The 18,192-nt window shown below is 38.4% G+C and overlaps 1 protein-coding gene across 2 annotated transcripts; it reads right to left on the bottom strand.

The window, feature by feature from the left end:
- Nucleotides 1–901: 901 nt before the first annotated feature.
- Nucleotides 902–9,781, bottom strand: LOC308692052 (uncharacterized protein). Of its 2 annotated transcripts, XM_081367742.1 has the most exons (9): nucleotides 9,489–9,781; nucleotides 8,767–9,099; nucleotides 8,324–8,677; nucleotides 7,931–8,017; nucleotides 2,644–2,718; nucleotides 2,305–2,333; nucleotides 2,139–2,213; nucleotides 1,921–1,989; nucleotides 902–1,796 (listed from the first exon to the last, which is right to left on the bottom strand). In XM_081367742.1, exons 1-9 carry the CDS (start codon nucleotides 9,547–9,549, stop codon nucleotides 1,686–1,688), a joined length of 1,194 nt encoding a protein of 397 aa, XP_081223868.1. In that variant the 5' UTR covers nucleotides 9,550–9,781; the 3' UTR covers nucleotides 902–1,685. The 2 variants fall into 2 exon arrangements, with proteins under 2 accessions (XP_081223868.1, XP_081223869.1); XM_081367743.1 differs by lacking the exon at nucleotides 7,931–8,017 and having other exon boundaries at nucleotides 9,489–9,589.
- Between the last annotated feature and the right edge of the window lie 8,411 nt (nucleotides 9,782–18,192).

Here is an 18,192-nt window from a genome sequence, read left to right on the forward strand (position 1 = left end):
CACACCTGAATCAGCTTACCAATCTCTTCAGAATCGCTTGAATATTCAAAGAAAGGTGTGCTGAAGCAGGTTGGAACTAAACTCTGCAGGACAGTGGCCCTCCAGTAGCAGGATTGAAGACCTCTGGTCTAGAGACTGTGAAACATGGTGTCCATATGTTCAGCGTTTCCTTGTAGCTCAGAGTGTGGTAATGGACTCTTTTGTCTAGTGTTTAGTGCTGTTATCATTAAGAACGTGCTAGGTCAGTCTTTTTTTGTCTTTATTTTTTTTTTTAATTGAAAATAAGTAAATTTTTTTTTCTTCAAATAGCTTTGTAGTTTCTGCCAAACGTACTTCTGTTTTCCAGTGGCGACTGGTGGGTTTTAAAATAGAGGAGGCACAAACAATTTTACCAGTCGGATGTTTTAACTACTTTAAAATGGCTTTTTTGGTCACTTATATCTGAATATTTATAGAAAACGACACAGACATCAAGACAATATAAATATAAGTTCACTCAGCTAGTCCTATCACTTGAAGCAGAAAATCCATCCTTCTGTCCTTTTAAATGTCCGTGTTAAAAGAGCACTTTCAGTGGTTTAGTGAAGCTGATTGCTGTAGCTTATATCCGACTTAGGCATGGGGTCAGAGATGAGGAACGATCCCAGCCTTTTCCCTCTCATCTTCCAGCACTGTACCTTTCAGAGAGAAGCAACATCCAACCAAATCATGGAAACCTAAGGCCTTCTTCTCAGTCACCAGGACAGAGATCGAAATTCCTATAACTGGGATGAAATCCCGACTCCAGAAGCTCATACCATCTTAAAGCTGTAGATGACCAGATCGTTTCAACATCACTGGTGTGCATAAGGTACGAGGTCAGTGTAATGGTCATCATAATGAACCCTTCGCTCGACGTTTGGACTTAGCTGGTAACGTCTGACTAGTTTATTGTGTGTGTGAATCGAAACATTCAGACTTTCACATCAGAACTATGAGGGTAAATTTCAGCTTACAAATATGAATAATTTGTTCTCAAATTCAAATCTACAAGCTCTCGAATTTTGCCACTCTTTTACCTTCATACAAGTATTCATTTAAAACATGAATTCTAACTTTGAAACTTTCCAGCTAACAAGAGCAAGTTTAGTTACGTCTGTTTTTACAGGAATGGAAGAGACACAAACTTTTCTTTTAACTAAAAAGAAAGAAATAACTAACATTTAATTGCGTGACATATACACACTGCAAAGTCAAATTTTAGAATATTTTATGACAATATAATGTGAGCAGACACTGATGTAATTCTCAGACAGACGTCTCTCTGTAGAAGAAACAGCTGATATACAAGCTGAAGCAAGAGGATCATTTCAGCATGAGCTTCTGCATGAAGATGAAGGTTTTCAGACAGAAATCCAGCGGATAAACAGACTCCAGTCATGGAAGAGGCTTGAGAGACACTAGATTGAGTCTGGCCTGTATGAAAACACATCAGGGCTTCAGTCTCTAACTTTACTGTAGCTGTGATGATATAGATGAGATTCTGTGCTCTGACCAGATGATGATTCACAATAAATCTCATTCATATTCACAGGACATTCAACAAATATCTGCTCGTTCACACACAAATATATAATTCCTCCAAACACCAGAGAGATGAAATCTTCCCGTCTGCTCCTGATATGATGAGCTCATGATCTGTATCATTAATGTTTATTTGTGAAGGTCTTGTTCTTGTTCACAGAGGCGTAAAGTTCATCCTGCGGTTGATCTTCTCTTCCTCTGATGGCAGCATAAGTCACTGTATCATCATGATCCTGAAAGAACAGATTCTGTCCATCAATGTTTGAACCCCAGCGATTATTATTATTATTATTATTATTATTAGAGCATGAGCTTCATTTATCTGAGAGTCAAACTCATGTGCTGGTATCTACTCACATTGAGTGATTTTACTGGCTTTGTATGGGAAGAAGTGACCTCAGAATAAGTCACATCATCTGTCTGCTCCTAAACATCAATGCAGACGTGCAGAGAGTCAAGTTTAACACACAGAACAGACATATCTCTCACTATAATATGTAGAATAACACAAAAGCTTTTAAATCACATTATTGAACAGACAGTGAACGTAATGTTTGATGATTTAGTGGACTCACATTGGCTCTTGCAGCGGGAGGAATGGACATGTTGATCGTCTCATACGTCCCTTTATGATCATTCTCATCTTTGACCTTCAGAACAAACAGTTAAACTGCATGAATGACACTTTATTGAGCTTTAAAGACAGTAATCAAATCTAAATCACTGCATTACTGAACTCACCGCAGAGTCGCCAGTCCCTCTTTTATTATCTGAAAACAAGTGCCTCATGAAATATGAAGTATTTATGATCAAACACATGTGCAAAAAACACAATGTTAAGCATTAAGATTTTCAACAATAAGATTTTGTTGAAGCATTAAAATGAATAATAAAAATGATTGTTGACTTGATAACTCTGTGATATTGACATTACAGGATTTCTCAGCAGGAATAAACTTCTGTTTGAGAATTTCATATAATCCACATGTTTCTATGATACTTACAGTCTGAACATGATGTGTTTGTTTGCTCATCTGAACTGTTTTTAATTGTTGTAAAGGAGTAAATCTGAAAACTCACCAGCTCTTTTTCTGCAGATCAGCCAGAGAAGAGCAAGAAGGAGAACAGCGACTGCAGCGACAGAAATCACTATGACTGAAGAAGAGATCGAGCACAGAGTCAGAGACGGACAGGGCAGATTGGGGACAATTATAGACAAAGACAAAGACTGTGATTATGTACCTGGTGTGTTTTACACAGTATCCGTTATTTTCTGTCATCCGTTGACTAGCGTTGTATGATCACGCTCTTATTAATGTGAATGCTTTTAAACCATTCAAGCACGACAAGACTAAAGAGACCGCGCTGTAAGTCCTGCCTATTACACTCACACACACACACACACACAGAAAAGATGCGCGTCAGTATCGAGTTCTCTTTCGGGTTTAAACAAACCATAACACACACAAATTATGCCAAAATGTCTGTTTTGTTGAGTGTCCTAATAAGAGCAGTCTTAAATGATTTAAATAAAGTCTTGAGCTTAAAGGATTTAAAGTCTTAAAAGAACGTAGAGATTTGTGATGAAATGTGACGCATGTCAGATCGCGTCTCTGTCCGCAGCAGCTGGTCTTAAAGTGTCATTAATGTTAATCAAAGAACAAAGGTAAGAGAGTAAATGACTCACTCAGACCCGGTGCCAGGAGGATTATTATACCGGTAGCCTAATAATCATGAAAAGAAAAAGATTCCCAAAAGAAAAACTCTTCATGAAGCGCAGTGAAATTCAGCGCCCTATGTGGCGTTTCCTGATGGATCGAGGTTGTTCGTTAACTTCATTTTATACGTTTTTATACGTGCATTTCACACAAGCTCTAAGCGAATAGGGCGTTATTTGAGGAGACAGCCATTTTTAGTCTGAAACCATAGTGGACGTTATTGAGTGCACTTATTCAATCCCACATTGCACTGCATTAACGAGTGTACAGCTTATGTACGCTCAACGGCTGTCCGAACTCGCTCACTCGTTTTCATTCACTCCTTCAAGTGAACGATGTTAGTGGACTAACGTAGGAATAGGCCTAACTTAGTGAATGAGGGTTTAGGGGGCGATTTCGGATTAAACCCATGTTCTCAAGAAGTGAAAAATAGAGGACACTGACGACGCGCTGACAGACAGGACCGAGCATGAAATATTTCATATGAAACAAAGTCTCAACTTTCAAATTTGGTCAGTCAAAGACAATTAAACAATAAATAGGCCCACCGTTTTGTGGCTCTTTAATGTGTCGTGACAGATTGCCTCAGTTAAAGCCAAGTTCAAATCAACCAACGTTAATCTACTAACTCTCCTGACTGCTTTTGTTACACTTTTCAAAAATGAGGCGGTGCTCTTCCTTGGTGCAACACATTTATTTTTCTGTATGAAAATATGAAAAAGACAGGTTAGTGCGGGAACACTGTCTGTAGCGTGTACACTCGAACTCACTCATTACATACTGAGCGCTCTTTCACTCTACTAGCGTCAGTTTCCTTAACAGTATCAAAAATGATGTCTCAAAGTGCAAGCATTTATGCATATTCACGACACTGACTGGACACACCATCTAGGGATGCAACGATACCATTTTTTCAGAATCGATACGATCCGATACCAAAAATTCTGAGTATCGGCCGATTCCGATCCGTACCGATACCAGCGCAGTTTTTTTTTAAATCAAGTAGAATTTCTATAACTCTGTGTTGAACTGATAATAAGAACTGAAAAAAAGAAAAACAACAACAACAAAAAATATATGATCATAATCTGACATAAATGATTTTAGCAACTAGGTTAGTGGATAATTCAGCAAAAAAAATTTAGTCTACAAAAATCACAAGTGCACAATAATTGTATAAAATCTGAACATTTTGTGAAAAAAAAATGTTTAGTGGGGAACAAATTAGAGACAATAAGTGTGACACTAAATCTGGTAAAACTTTACACATTGCTCTTTGTATTGTTGTAAAATACATTCATGAAAAATAGAGAGAAAAATAGCAAATATTTTATATATAGCCTACTATAAAATTGAGACATTTTTTAAATGTATAGCACAGCTGTTTAATGATCATATTAACATATGATAGATAGGACAGAACAAGAACGGCTATTAATAATCTTTCATTTCGTCACTGTATTATGATATTAAAGGCTCCAATACAGTGCGGCACAAAGCGCTTATGCGCATCGCGAGCGCAGAATGATGCGCTTGAAGCAACATGAGTCACAGCGTGCAGCGCGTCGAGTCCGCATTGAAAAAGAAAATACATATTGATGCGTAGTGTATTATACAGTATCTATCTATGCAATAGTCTATTCAGCATTTTCTTTTAACAGTTTAAAATTTCAGTTACTGTGCGCGTGTAGAACAAATAGTGCTCTGACTTTACTCCAGTGTTGTGATCTAACAGACACCCGGTAGAAAGTAACATGATTAAGGTACAGAAATAAAGTCCAGCAAGATAAAGTTGTTTTATGCGAAACCATAGACCTTTATCTACAGATCAAGTATAATAACAGTAACATTGAATCTTGGAGGGAGTTTCATTGTGTTAACTGTCCTAACCGAACGCGACGCGCTGTTTGAATGCTGAATGAAGAATGATTGACAGCCGCTGCTGAGGGAAACGTTTACGTGATCTTGAATTTAACGACTTAAATATTCATTTATATCTCACATTATAATATATAATGGCTTCAGAACACTTATAATATTGTGCACGAAAACTTATGGTGCTTTATAATGTTTGTGTGCCTTTTGTGGGGCTTAACAATTACACAGAATAGTATACGCACAATATCGGATTTGGATCGGCCTTGTCTGACCGATACCTGATCCGCCAAAAATGGCAGTATCGGAGCCGATACCGATAGGCTACTGAGTATTGGATCGGTGCATCCCTAACACCATCACAACTATCCTTAAAGTTACCTTTTTTTTAAACCCATTAACACTATAACACAAATAAATCTAAACATGTTCAATACTCACTCTTACACTGTGCAGAGGCAAGTATAGTAGATAACATTAAAGTATCACATTACACTCTGTTAACAAAAATACAGGCGAGTAATGTACAAACTCTATCCTCAAACATTGAACATTACAATTCAGTATATAGCTACATTACTCCAGCATTTATAATTGTATAAACTTTTCTTATTATTCCTTTTATAATTTTATGAATTACTTTAATCACAGTTTTAACCCAATACCGGTTTCTATATTTTAACATTACATCCTCAGCAAATGGATAATAAAATCATTAACTGAGTCTGATTTCTTATTAATAATACACCATGAAATGCTCTTTTTACAGTTAATGGCTGATGGAATGACTCTCAATATAACACGTGAGTGGGGTGATTATAGGCCTATTCACACGTGTGCACTTGAGCTTCACTTTTTTAACACTACACACAACTATTTCAGGTTCCTAAACATCGCCTATCTCACATTTTTGTGTGAATCATGGTATTTTTAAACACTAACTACTCATTTTCACTCATGCAGAAAGTTACGATCTTTTATCAGGATTGTTAATATGATCGTCCGCCATTTTAGGTGCTCTGAACCACCGTAACATTGAACATCTCAATATATTTCTCACAAGAACTACAGTTTTTTAAGCACATAATACTGTTGTGATTTACGAAAGGGTGAATTTTCGTCAGCTTACCTGTATGAAAATATGAAAAAGACAGGTTAGTGCGGGAACACTCTCTGTAGCGTGTACACTCGAACTCACTCATTACATACTGAGCGCTCTTTCACTCAGTGTTGCCAACTATTTTCACAGGAAAGTAGCTAACGCCTCCCCTAAAGTTGCTAAATGTCGCTAGATGACGTCATCCGTCAATTAGCATATTCATGACGTCATTGCGGCGTACTTGCGTTCTGCCTGCCTAATGTTTTTTCTCATTAAAATCATGCTCACATACTGTATTTTAATATAACATATTAATATAATATAATATTATATAGCTGAATGTCCAATAAAGCTGTTTTTCATTTACTATATTTTTTTGTCAGACAATAGAACAAGTAGATAAAAATTGTGTAAAATTATCTGAATTGAGAGAGTTCGGGAACTGGGTGAACTAAAGCACTGTGATAGTATTACAAGTGATAAGCACAAGAAAAGAAATGACAATAAAATGGTCAAACTAAATTCTTTAAATATAAAACAAAAGATAAGTGATAAGTCCGTGGAAAAAACACTGCTCATTCACGTCTGTTAGCTGCCGTGCTGCTGCTCTCAGCCATTCACAGACCAGGGTAGACGCAGATGTGTGTGTGACGGCAAGGAGAAAGCAAATCTCGCGCTCGCAGGACTCATGCTGGCAACATTTGGAGGTTACTGAGGTTTGTTCAAAAAGTAGCTAAAGGGGTCGCTTTTTTCAAAAAATGTCGCTAAAGGGATCTGAAAAGTCGCTAAAAATAGCGACAAAGGCGCTAAGTTGGCAACACTGCTTTCACTCTACTAGAGTCAGCGTCCAATCCTCAGTCTAGTGTACTGCTTAGGGTGCCCTCTATTGGTGAAGCTGAGTTTCACAACAATAACACTTTTTTCTAAAAATACATCGCAACAGTATTATCATCAAATGTCAATGTAATTCTTATTATCAGACCTCCATTACCGAAATCACAATTTAAAGGGGCAATATTTATCTGTCTCTTAAAGGGGCAATAAACACTCAGGGCTACACTTTGTCAGACAAAAATGGTGGATTTTGATTGGTCAGACTCAGATAGCATGTCAATCAAACTCCCTGCGAATGATGAAATGATGCTAATTTAAAAGTGAAAGTGAAGTGCACAATCCCGCACCAGCTTTTTAGAAGCAATGTAATTTCTGCTTTCTGGGAGAATCGAGTGAAAGAACCGGAGTGTTATATGAACACACTACTCTCACTGTTTATACTAAACATATTCTAGGACAGGGTTCACCAATCTCGGTCCTGGAGGACCGCTGTCCTGCAGAGTTTAGCTCCAACCCCAATTAAACACACTTGAACCAGCTAATCAAGGTCTCACTAGGTATACTAGAAACTTTCAAACAGGTGTGTTGGAGCTGGTTGGAGCTAAACTCTGCAGGACAGTGGCCCTCCAGGACCGAGATTGGTGAACCCTGTCCTAGAATATGCATAAGTACACTAATTGGGACACACCATAAAAGTCCATGAAATAAAACTAAAACAACAACTCAATGTGACAATCATACTGTAGAATATGACAGTCATATTTTGATGAGTTAACACTGAAGATAACTCTGGCATTATGCACTGGAAAGCACTGATGTGAGAAAGACAGTGATGATGTACCTTTAGAAACGTGTGTGTTTATAGTTGAGGGATCCTGAGAGTGTGTGATGTGGACTGGATTCACTGCTGTCGTTGAATCAGCTTGAGCTGTGAAGATGAATGTTAGTTCAGATCATTAATACTGTACAATATGACATTCATATTTTAACTTTGATCATCATATTACATAAAAAGTTAATATTTTTGCTGTCAAGTTTCAATTCCTTTATTATTTCCGGCATCACGTTTTGGACTGTTACTTCACTGCAGTTCATTAGTTTGAAGCAATGCTTTGAGTTACTCTTCTGTGAGAGTCAAAGAAGCTTTTGTTCCCTCAGTTTGTTCTGGTTCAGTGATACTGATAGACCTTAGTGTTACTGACATTATGAGGCTCTTCTAACACTGTTTTCTCACCTAAATACTTGACAGTGTATCTGACTGAGGTCTTGACTTGATTTCTGTGAGTAAGCTGACATCTCCACTCTCTGTTGTTATCTTCATTCAGGAGTGTTGTAGTCAGAGTGATGTTGAAACAGCCATATTGATCTGATGATGATAATATCTGATATCTGGAGTCTGTCTTCAGATCAACACCAGCCTGATTCACCCACAACAGCTCAACTCCCTCAGAACTGACCCGATCATCACAGGAGAATCCAGTATCTGAATACAACTGACAGGAGAGAGTCACAGAGCGGCCTGGACTGATCTCAGTCTGTGATGATGATGATGATGATGATGATGATGATGATGATGGAGACACTGAAACTGAACACAAGACACAAATCACAGACTCGTCAATCATCATCTGAGTTTAAAGGGAGAATTTTAAATTTACTACATAATCATAAACTTACCATGAAGAACATGCAGAAAAACACGTGCATCAGTTCCTTGTTGTTGGTCTTTTCCATCCACATGTATCCATTGTTGGCAGCTGTAAGATCCATAATCTTCTTCTGTGACGTTCTTGATGTTCAGAGAGCAGTCAGACTCAAGACTCAGTCTCTCATGTCTCTCTGTGTCTTTCTTCTTTATCCCTTTAATAATCAGTTCAACTGTTGCTGAATGTCTGAAGCTGTTATAGATCCATGTAGTTTTAGATTTGCCGTCAGAAAGAGCATTATTACAGGGCAGACGCACATTTTCACCAGAACTGATGAACACATGATCATCCACTCCACTGAAACCTGAAACACAGTATATCTCAGTGATCATTATGATATATATTAATAAATGAAACATAAAACATACCAGCATAAAAAGCAGAAGTTTTAAATCATTGTATGTTTCCTCCTTTAAAGCAAACAACACACTGTCCAGAATAAACTATTAGTCTTTATCAGAGAGCTGTTCAAATCACTGACACACTCTTAATATGAAGATAATTCTTCATCATCAGATGTTTGAGTGACACTATGTCCAGTATCAGGAATAATACAGTATGATCTGTGTGTATCAATACACAACTCTGAGATCACAACGTGAATGTGTGCAAGAATAAACTGAGCATGTTCAAATGAACTCTTTCCAGACTAATTCCACTAAATGTCTTTAGAGAAAATACAGATTTCTTTACCTGTGAGAAGTGAAGAGAGAATGATCAGTCCCAGCAGACACAGATCACACTTATCAGCCATTTTGTGTTTCTGTCAGTCTTTCTCTTCATTATATATAGTTACAGCTCTTCCTTTAAACATCATCAGCTCCTCCTCTGGTTGGTCACTTCCTCTCATCAAATGAGTGTTTAAATTCCGCTAGAGTTGCTGTTTAGTGACACAACGCCACAGTGAAGTGTTGCTTTAAGTGTGTGTGAAACATGTGAGAAGTGCATATACTGTGAACACACTGTCTCACACACACATCTGCTCTGAACAGTTTATTGGCTACTTTTACACACAAGAGAATTACTGTTAGTCTCACTTCTTTATTTTAGCAGTTTCTACACATGGATTATAATGTTCTGCTTTACTCTCTCTTCATTGGTGTGTCATTATGAGAGTCAGTATGTGTCATCGCCACCAGTGAGCTCTGAAGATACTCAACATATTTCTTCCTTGTAAAAATATAATGAAAAAAAAAAAAAATATTATCTTTTATTTTTTCCTTTTGTAATGAAACGGGTCTTGACAGATTTCTTGAGTCACACCGAGAACAATGACACCAATCATGCCGTAGTCGGACCGAACTTGCTGTCCACAGTAATGGTTGTCTTTTGTGTCGGTCAGTCAGGTTTGTTTGGACTCGTTGTGTTTCATCATCGTCTGCCTTAATCACTCTTTTGTTGTCATGGACACTAATGATTTTCAGCTTTACACTCATCAATCACCATCATCATCATCATCATCATCATCATCACCTGTATTTGTGTTCAGTTCTGGTTCAGTCAGAGTCCGGTGTCGTCTTAAGTGGGTGTGTTGCATGTTACTCTGTTCCTGTTTAGATTACCTGTTGGATTTATTAAATATTCATCTTCATCTTCGTGTGTGTTTCTACACCCGTATGACAGTCTCTTTGTGTTGTGGCTTTGAGCTCTAGTGTTTTCAGAAGCATGTCATCGCTGGCTGTGAGAACTCAGTTAGTTTGACCGCACTGGTTTAACCCACACACAACTGTGATCATCTCTGAACCCAGTTTAGGCGGGCCGGTGTGAATTCACACATTCAGAAAACAGTTCCTCTTCTTTCTTGAGAGCAAGAAACCTCTATACGATATAGCTGACTACGCCACCCTGTTAAACAGGCAAATATAAATATTAATGAATTTAACCCCCTACAAAGGACACACAGGAACATGGTTATCGAAAGGAGGGCCTGAGACGTGGATACCAAAAGATACAAAAGTTTTATTTCAATCATGTAGCAGTAATCTTAAAACATTAAGAGACTGAAGGAGCAGGTTACACATACACACATTAAAGAAACCACACATGAAGAGGAGGCCGAGGCTTACCAATGGCAGGGAAACTAGTCTAATGAGCACAAGACTCCTATACCACCCTGTGCACAGGTCACACACACACACACACACACACACACACACACACACACACACACACACACACACATCAATAAGGTCAAGCATGAACACACAGCACTCCGTGACAGAATCCCACCACCATCGCTCCCTCATGGAATATAATTGGACACTACATTACATTAATTAAATTAAAACATTACATTAAACATTAAATTAAAAGATTAAATTAAAACATTAAATTAATTAAAAACGAAACTCTGTACGTCCCACCACATGAAGAAAAGAGAAACACACTGCAACTGACTTCCAGCCTTAGCCTTAGATGAAATCAACTGAAGATAAAAGAAGACATTAAATCTCTGAAGGTCTTGTCAGATGGGGACATGTAAAGTGGGTTAAGGGGGATAGTATGGCTCCTTTGTAATTTGTGTGTGTTTGATTTCGATTGCAGTGAGATCCTGTGTGCAGTGTCTGTGTGTAAAGATATTGAGCACGTGTGATGTGTGTTTATAATGAGCACGTGTGTTTGTTGACATTGTCTTGTCGGAAGCCTACTGTGGGTGTTTGTATTGACTGAATAGCTGCCACACCTCCCGATCATCATAATCATGAACTCACAGCTCTATAAAAGGTGACTGAAACTCACCATGGGTGCGCTGTCCGGACGCTGATCTCCCTTCCCTACGCGCGCGCTCCTCGGCGGGTGAACGGCACGATCGGTCGAAGACTCGAGTATACAACGCGCGCAAGTATTCCCAGAAAGGGACGTTCTTTTTTCCTCTCGTAATCCATTGCTTGATGCTGATGGTCTAGCGCTCGCTGTAGCCGCTTTTGCTGAGGACTTTTTGCTGATTCCTTCTAGGGCGGAAAGCCACCAATCCTGCCAGACAACTCGAGAGAGTGGGAGAGAAAGGCGTCATCCCCATCCTGGACAGGACAGTAGTTTTTCTGCACTGATCCATGAATGAGAGTTTAAGCTCTGCTGCTGTTTTGTCTTGCATTGATTTCAGCAATCTTTCTTGTTTGGGTCGGAGGAGTTACGGTGCCGGTGGCGAAGACGTTACTTCCGGGATCCCCCGCTCTGACACGTCTGCACTCGGCCACGCCTCCAGGGAACCCCTGTGCCTAGCGATCGCCTCGGCCTGGTTTGACTTAAACGACCAGCTTAAAGAGCAATTTGGACAGCCAGGGCCGGCCCTGACCAATTTGCTGCCCTAGGCAAGATTTTACCTGGCGCCCCATGCATCACAGCCCATTTCACCCCGTCATTGTGTTCATGATATACAGTATATATATATATATACACCACACACACTACAGGCCAAAAGTTTGGAAACATTACTATTTTTAATGTTTTTCAAAGAAGTTTCTTCTGCTCATCAAGCCTGCATTTATTTGATCAAAAATACAGAAAAAAATGTAATATTGTGATATATTATTGAATAATTAAAATAATTGGTTTTCAATTCATTATACTTTAAATTATCATTTATTTCTGTGATGCAAAGCTGAACTTTCAGGACCATTACTATCACATTATCCTTTAGAAATCATTCTAATATGATGATTCATTATCAAAGTTGGAAACAGTTCTGCTGCTTAATATTTTTTCATAACCTGTGATACTTTTTAGGATAATTTGATGAATAAAAAGTAAAAAAATAAAAATAAAAAAAGAAGCAAATGTTTTAAAAATAGAAATCTTTTGTAACAACAATATACACTACTGGTCAGTAATTTGGGGTCAGTAATTTTTTTTCTTTCTTTTTTTGAAATAAATCAATACTTTTATTCAGCAAGGATGTGTTAAATTGATAAAAAGTGATAGTAAAGAAGATTTATATTATTAGAAAATATTTTTTTTTATTTTGAATAAATGCAGTTCTTTTTAACCTTTTATTCATCAAATATATTAGGATGCAGAACTGTTTCCAATACTCATAATAAATCAGAATATTAGAATGATTTCTAAAGGATAATGTGATAGACTGGATGTCACATGTGACACTGAAGACTGGAGTAATGATCCTGAAAATTCACAGAATCACAGAAATAAATGATAGAAGAACTTCTTTCAAAAACATTAAAAATAGTAATGTGTCCAAATTTTTGGCCTGTAGTGTATTACATCTAGCATTCAAGTCAAGTCTCCATTATCTTTTATAGCGCTTTTTACAATACAGATTTAATGTGAACTTTGCTATTTTTAATAAACCTGTAAATAAATATCATTACTAATTTTTGCAAATAAATTTAAAAAATGCCATATATCCCCCAAAACTGCACAACTGTAGTGTAAAACATTAATTAAAAAAGTGATAAAAAATGCGTCTTAAAACTGACATGATTGTTATACAAAATCACACTGTCTGTGGCCTCTGGAGAACTCACAACTGCTAACATTAAGTTTAAGGTTAAAATAAATGCCATTAAATTATAGTATCTTAGGCTACTACTATGCAATTAGATACTGTTAATTCACTACATCATGCACTTTACCTGTCTTTATCCCCTTTTATCCTCTTCTCTTCTTTTTGACACTGTATTTATTGCAGACTATAATGCTAATTTATAATGTGTCATGTAAATTTGGCCATCCGTCACAATCAGGAAACTTTCACCGTGTCTAGACCTGGCGCGAGCTGCCAGGTCCGTTTCTACAGGGGAGCCTGAGTGTGTTAAAACAAACAAAAGCAAACCAAAAGCAATGCTGTCTACATTGGATGCGGCGTCGCGCACGCTACACAACAAATTACCAACAACTGATCACGCGCGCGCTCTTTTTCTGACGCACTTTAAGCACTCGCTGGGCGGGGGAAGATTGATGTGCCGGACTTTTTTTTTTTTGCTTTATTTGGTAGTATTTCGAAGTAATGGTTTAAATAGTATTATTAAATTTTTTTTTTTAAAAATTAAAAATTCACTCGTTCGCTCATTTTGGCGCCCCTATGGATGAGTGGCGCCCTTAGCATTTGCCTATACTGCCTATGCCGCGGGCCGGCCCTGTGGACAGCTGTTGTTTTGTTGTTTGGGAACAGATTTTATTCTATTGTAAAAATCGTGCATTTATTCATTGTGGGAAGATCTGCCCTAGTTTTTACTGAGTGAATTATAAATAAATAAATAAATAAATAAATAAATAAATAAATAAATAAATAAATAGGTTTTAAGGTTTCTAAAATATCTGTCTGGCTCTAGTTCCTGGGCTTCTGTTAGTGTGTAGAGGGGTACCTCTGACAATCTCAGCAGAGGAGGATTAATCAACTCCACAAACCGCATTATTCAGCTTCACTATTACTAACCAGACTGACTTTATTTCTACCAGAAAGACTCAGGAGGCAAGCTAACGTATGAATAAGATTTATTTAACAGTTATATGCAAAATGCAATGTTAAAATTCTTTGGGTAGGCTCCGTCCGTAATCCAGATCCGTAAAGACACTCTCAGTTCCCGCCTGAAGATGAAGGCAGGATCGGAGTCTAACCCCAAAAGAACTGAGAAAGGAAATCGATACCCACCAGTTGGAGGATTCCCTGGATGAAGAACCCAAGATGTTTAGGCAAAGAAAATAGATTATATTATTGAAAAATACAGACATTGACATAGGTCTAATAATCTTTAAACAGAGATAACCGTTAGGCCGTTGCCTAGAGTGTTGTGAGTAATGCCAAGTAAGAGGAGAAGACAGCTTGAGTTAGTGAGTTATTAGTGAGTTAGCCTCGATAGGCCGGATGGAAAAAGCTGGGTTGGCTAGGAAATAAATAAGTAAGGGAAACTGCCACCATAACCAGAAGTTTTTATAGATAGTATGCTTACCTCAGGAGATTTAATATTCAAGATTTATGATATGCTGTAGCTTTCCTGACGCTTGTTAGTAACAAAGTTATCTTTAGTGCAAAAGACGATGTTAGTAATGTGTAATGTGGTTAAGTTTTGGAGAGAGTCACGTAAGTCTGATGTGCATTAATACTGTACGTGATGACAGTATGACTCATGGAGTTAGAAGGCTTGTTTAGGTACAGAATGGAGTAGAATTGGGAATGACAGTGATTGATTTTTACAAGCTTTAACACTTTCATGTCGTAAAACACCACCAGTAGTTTGAATTAAAAACGTACTTTTGAAGTTACTTGATGAAAGCTTGCTGAGCATTCCTGACGGTTTGCTAGATGGGAATGGAGAAATATGAAATGCAGAACTAAACTGAAAGGTATAGTTCACCCAAAAATGAAAATTAGCCCATGATTTACTCACCCTGAAGCCGTCCTAGGTGTATATGACATTCTTCTTTCAGACGAATACAATTGGAGTTATATTAGAAAATGTCCTGGCTCTTCCAAGCTTTATAATGGCAGTGAATGGCCGTTTGTTTTTGGAAGTTCATCAAAGTGCATCCATCCATCATTAAAGTGCTCCACGCGTCTCCGGGGGTTAATAAAGGCCTTCTGAAGTGAAGCGATGCGTCCGTGTAAGAAAAATATCAATATTTAAAACTTTATTGACTAAAATAACTAAATAAATAAATAAATAAATAAATAAATAAATAAATAAAATAAAATAACTAGCTTCCGGCGGACGATCGTACGCATCGATTTACGCCAAAAGAGTAACACTTGAACTTGATGCACAACGTAATGACGGCAATTGACGCCTCTCGCGGTTCAAATAAACAGGGCTGGGCAACCGCGTTCATCATTATGTTGTGTGTGAATAGTCCCTGAACATCGAGGACTGTCTGAAAGTTTGCAACTTGATCCTGAGCTCAGACTGGAAAAAGCCGTGATTAAAGTGAGGCAAAGTGAGGCCGTGAAGAGACAGAAGCCTATCCTGGGTGTTGTATACTAACGACAATTCTGTCCCTTATCAGTTCGTCTCTTAAAGCTCCGAACTCACAATGTTCTGCCAGAGCATGTACAGCAGTGATGAAAGCTTATATACGCTCTCCTGCCTCTTGATTATGTCTGTTAAAACGTGCACGTTCAAAAATCACATGACGTTTGCTTACACAATGCTGGATCTCACAACTGGATAAAATTTTCATAAATCTTTAAATAAACCACAGATTTGAGCTTTAAACAACTACATTCTCGCCTGAAAAACTCTTAAAACTACATTTCATGATACAGAAACAGTAGTATTATATTTCAACTGTGTTAAAAAATGGCGCTTCTTATGTTGTCATTCTCCTTGGCGCAGCCTAAGCTGTCAATCAAGCTGTCAATCAAAGTTAACCACGCCCTTATTTGTCATACATTTTATATCTAAATACGATCTAAACTAACGAGTTAGAAAAAAATTCACAGCCCTCATGGTTGTCAGGCACTCGGAACCTATCGAAAAATACAATAAAAGTCCATGGGACCAACCTGTAAAAGCATGAATTTATGCTGTGAAAACGGACATTTTAACATGGGGTCTATGGACATTTGCTCCCTTTTGGGACCTCGCCCTAGCGGATTTTCGATGTATTGCAGTTTTTCGCACTTCGGGGTAGGCTTCATTTTTCAGATTAGAATGTTGCCGCTTGATCACAACACACTGGGCCAGCTAACCAATCTGAGCCCATTGCGTATTTTTGAGGGCGGGGCTTCATAGAACCCGGAATCATCAGAGCGTTTTTACAAGGAGGGACAGAGCAGTGTAGAATAATGGTTAAATATGTGAAAAATAATGCAAATTTTTAAAAACGAAGCATTAACACGTTACAGTGAACCCCACAAACACAATCAAGCCTTCGAAAAAAGGTGTTTTACCACCCCTTTAAGCATTAGACGATCTGCAAATCCGGCGTCGAACTGGGCCTTGTTTATAAAACAATCATCGTCGAAATGCAGGGAACAGGGAACTCCGTTGATGCTCTGGAAAAACAAACCCTTCATCCACTGGTCCCTTAACGCTGGGTTCTTTGGGAATCTTTGGCAACCAAAAACAAACTTCTTTCTTTGACATTGTGCTAAAGCCGGGCACAGCGTTTTGATGCTTTCGCTCTCTCGCTCTGGTCTACGGGTGCCCTTCCGGGAGAAGTGCCCTTAGGACCCATATAAGGGTCTTATTAATTCTTATTCCAGTCTTATTAATTCCCGTGTAACAAACTTTGCGCACCCTTCCGGGAGAAGTGCCGGAAATAAGGAAATTCCGCTCCATCTGACGTCACACAGGCCCATACTAGAAAAAAAACTTTCCGAAACTTGTGACAAACCGGAAGGAGTATTTTTGGCACAGAAATACTCCTTCAAACGTACAACTTAATTTTTTTAACTTTGTCCATGTTTAGCATGGGAATCCAACTCTTTAACAGTGTAAAAAACTCAAAGAATTGTACTGAAAACTGATAGTCTCCCTTATAAAGCCTGCATGTCTTTGCCACCTGCATTTCCTTAAAAACATTATTGTTAACACAGAACAGCCCAGATGTGATGTTGTTGCCAGTGTCAACCTAACAAAAGGTACATAATTAAAGCATAGTGTGTTGTAATTGCCTGGATAGATTATACTTTTAATTAGTTTAGATGTAATTTTTTGACAGTTTTGGTCTAGGTAGAAATGTATGAGCTGTTGACAATTTGAAACAATAGAGTTGGTTTATTGGTGAAGTTTATTTATTTTACAATAACACAATACACAATGCCTGTGAACTCCGTTTCCACTGTCTCATATGACTTTTTTTCCTTCTCAGACAGGGGAAGAACATTCAGGACATCTTCAGCTTCGTCACCGATGGTATACATAAACGTATTAACCTGATATTCTAGTGACTGCTTGTCTCGGCCTGACGCAATTCTATAAAATTCAAAGCGTCACATCCATTTGGGCCATTCACTAATATGGCTGAAATCAAACTTGCCTGGGGGCATCAGCGACGGCATCAGATGCCGCATACTTGCTGCTTCATCATCCATTGTCTCCTCCTTTTATTTTTCCTGCTGTATCTCACCAGCTCATCTGTCCTCTTTTCTCCATCTCGCTCACTCGCGGCTTCTCCGATCTCCGCGAGTATGAGATCTGTCCGCGCACACACTCTCTCTCGAGTATTTATGGTGGCATCGCAACTAACAGTTAACTTTGGTATTGGAGTCTCGTCTCGGTGATCATCTTCCCGCAGTGAGAACATCACTGAACCACGAACTCTACCTCAGTGTGCTTAATGTCCAAACACACCAGGCAACGATCGTGACCATCAGCCGGCGCCAGGAAACACACGGGTGGAACGACATCTTGAAAAAGACGCAGTGTCACACGTGTATAACGCTCTTTCAGGGAACTGTATCTCTCTTTATAGTGCTGAAGCGCACAGGGGGAATGGC

Source organism: Scardinius erythrophthalmus, assembly GCF_964197995.2.
Source record: "Scardinius erythrophthalmus genome assembly, chromosome: 1".
Lineage (NCBI taxonomy): Eukaryota > Metazoa > Chordata > Actinopteri > Cypriniformes > Leuciscidae > Scardinius > Scardinius erythrophthalmus.